The sequence below is a fragment of the Salpingoeca rosetta genome (assembly GCF_000188695.1).
Source record: "Salpingoeca rosetta unplaced genomic scaffold supercont1.123, whole genome shotgun sequence".
Lineage (NCBI taxonomy): Eukaryota > Choanoflagellata > Craspedida > Salpingoecidae > Salpingoeca > Salpingoeca rosetta.
In genome coordinates, this window is record NW_004754811.1 from 1 (window position 1) to 2,500 (window position 2,500).

At 53.2% G+C, this 2,500-nt stretch overlaps 1 protein-coding gene across 1 annotated transcript; it reads left to right on the top strand.

The window, feature by feature from the left end:
- The first annotated feature begins 145 nt into the window (after positions 1 to 145).
- Positions 146 to 1,246, top strand: PTSG_11502 (uncharacterized protein). The gene is made up of 3 exons (XM_004987412.1): positions 146 to 276; positions 591 to 661; positions 868 to 1,246. The coding sequence occupies exons 1-3, from the start codon at positions 226 to 228 to the stop codon at positions 938 to 940; spliced, it is 195 nt and encodes a 64-aa protein (XP_004987469.1). The 5' UTR covers positions 146 to 225; the 3' UTR covers positions 941 to 1,246.
- Positions 1,247 to 2,500: the final 1,254 nt, after the last annotated feature.

Consider the following 2,500-nt stretch of genomic DNA (forward strand, 5'->3'; position numbering starts at 1 on the left):
CACACACACACACCACATGTATTTTGAATGATACGCACACACAACGAACACACACACACACACACACGCACACCCTTTTTGCGCTTTTTGTTTTTCATATCCCTTTCCCCCTTCGCCCCCCAACCCCGTTTGCGTTGTTGTGTCCAGGCGCTGAAGCTTGACCCGAACCACGCCGAGGCGAAGAACGGTTTGCAGAAGTGCTTTGCGCAGAAGGCCGGATACGGCATGTTTCAGGAGGAGCGCGCCCAGCAGGCCATGCAGGACCCGGAGATCCAGGTCAGCCCCTTTTCCCCCCCCCTGGGTTGCGGTTGTTTGTTTGTTTGTTTGTTTGTTTGTTTGTTTGTTTGTTGTTTGTTTGTTTGTTTGTTTGTTTGTTTGTTTGTTTGTTTGTTTGTTTGTTTGTTTGTTTGTGATTCCGCTCGCCTTTGCCCCCCCCCCCTTCTCGTCTTGTTCCTCCCCCCTCCCCTTGCACATTCCACCTGCATCCGTCCGCTCTCCTTCGTTATTTGACCCATGGCCACCACACCAACCAAATGCCCTGTTTTTGTTTTTGGTTGTTTTTTCTGCGTGGTGTTGTGTGGTTGTGGCAGGCAATTATGGCTGACCCCGTGATGCAGCAGATTCTGCAGCAGATGTCCCAGGACCCCAAGGCCCTGGCAGAGTACGTACACGCATGCGTACACACGACGCTTTTGTCACGTTGTTCGCGCACGCTGTGCACGTGCCCAACGTACACGTGACGTGCACTCACACACACACACACTCACTCACACGCACACACGCGCGCGCGCACTCACACGCACTCACACGCACACACACATACTCACTCACTCACTCACTCACTCACTTGCCCTTTCCCATCATCAGGCACATGAAGAACCCTGCGATTGCGGAGAAGATTACGAAGCTGGCCCAGTCTGGCATCCTGTCCTTCCGATGATCGGTCACGCCACACCCCACGTCACTGCGCACGCACACCCACGTTCACACAAGCACAAACACACACACACACAGATCACACATGTAGCATGACACCAGCATCTTATTGTGCGTGCCTGTGTGCCTCTGTGTCCTTGAGCCATGGTGCTGCTGTGCTCGCGCCTGTGTCCTTTCCTCTCTTCGTCCCGCTCGTCTGTGTTGTGCGCCTTCTTGTTTGTGTTGTTTTGTGTCGGTGTCAATGGTTCTAGAGATGCGCCTTGCGTTCACTTCACAGCAAAGACACAAGCAAATGACAAGCCAACAGAGCAAGCTGTAGCCACCTGCCCGCCACGCTGTTGCAGCAAGTGTAAGAAGACACACCATGCATGTCATCACCACAGCCACAAGAAGCCACAACCACAAGCCACAACTACAACAACCACAAGCCACAACTACAACAGCCACAAGCCACAACCACAACCACAACAACCACAACCCAAACCACGTTGTGGTCGAAAAGTTAAGCGCTTGTTGGATGATTAGCAATGGTTTCCAACAATTTTCTGACTGTCGAAGGCAAAACACACTGCTTCAAGGAAAGCTGCGCACACTCACACACCATCAGTGGGAGAAGCAACAACCCCCACCACGCTTCGCTTCGTGCCCACCTACTTCGCTCGTGCCCACCTACCCAGCGCTCCTTCCTTTTCTACTGGACGGGCTGACGTGTGAGCATCTCTCTGCCTCATCGCTCCCGCGCTCCCGCTTCCCCTTGCTGAGATAGATCCACGGCCACTGTCTGCTCGACCAACGCTGCGCTGGCGTCGTGAGCTCTGTGTGCTATTCGCCCACCCTCGTCATCCAACAGTGCATGAGTAAGTTTTCTCGTTGAGCTGCCCAGCTGGGGTAGGCGCTGTTTGCCTTCCACTTGCCCACCAGTGTTTGAAGGAATGCAAAGGTGGCTTGCTTGCATATGCGCTATGCCATGGTTTGTCCACGCGATCCGCAGGCGAGCAAAGGTCAACCCCAATTGGGTTTTGAGAAAGCTCGCCACCCACAGCACACGCACGCATACTTGCGCGCACAAACAGACGAGTAAACAAGCCACTTCATATTGCACTCCAACCAAAGGCTGACGCCTCTGCCACCAACAGCAAGTCTCACTCCTTTCCTTCCCTCCCCTCTCACATTTTGCTTTGTTTCCCTTCTCGTTGTCTCTCATCTCGCTGCGACTGCAACAAACGCCCCCATTGCCTCTCCCTCGCTTCCCCCCTTGCAGAACCAGCCATCACGGCAAGAATCATTACTGACGTTTCACCGGCTGTGTTTGACGTTGACATCAATGTCGGGCATACAAGACACCAACAATGTGGACGAGGTGCGTTCCTGCTGAGCTCTTCCCGTCTCCACCACCCTGTCTTTCAATACGACTCTTGTTGCTCGAACTGCCGTTCTTGCTGCTGCTGCCGCTGCTGCTGCTGCTGTTGTTGTCGTCGTCGCTGTTGTTGTTGTTGTTGTTGTTGTTGTTGTTGTTGTTGTTGTTGTTGTTGTTGTTGTTGTTGTTGTTGTTGTTGTTGTTGTT

Coding starts and splice junctions, on each gene's coding strand:
- PTSG_11502 (XM_004987412.1), top strand. CDS start 226: ATGTTTCAGGAGGAGCGCGCCCAGCAGGCCATGCAGGACCCGGAGATC. Junction 277..590: donor TGCAGGACCCGGAGATCCAG/GTCAGCCCCTTT, acceptor TGGTTGTGGCAG/GCAATTATGGCTGACCCCGT. Junction 662..867: donor GACCCCAAGGCCCTGGCAGA/GTACGTACACGC, acceptor TCCCATCATCAG/GCACATGAAGAACCCTGCGA.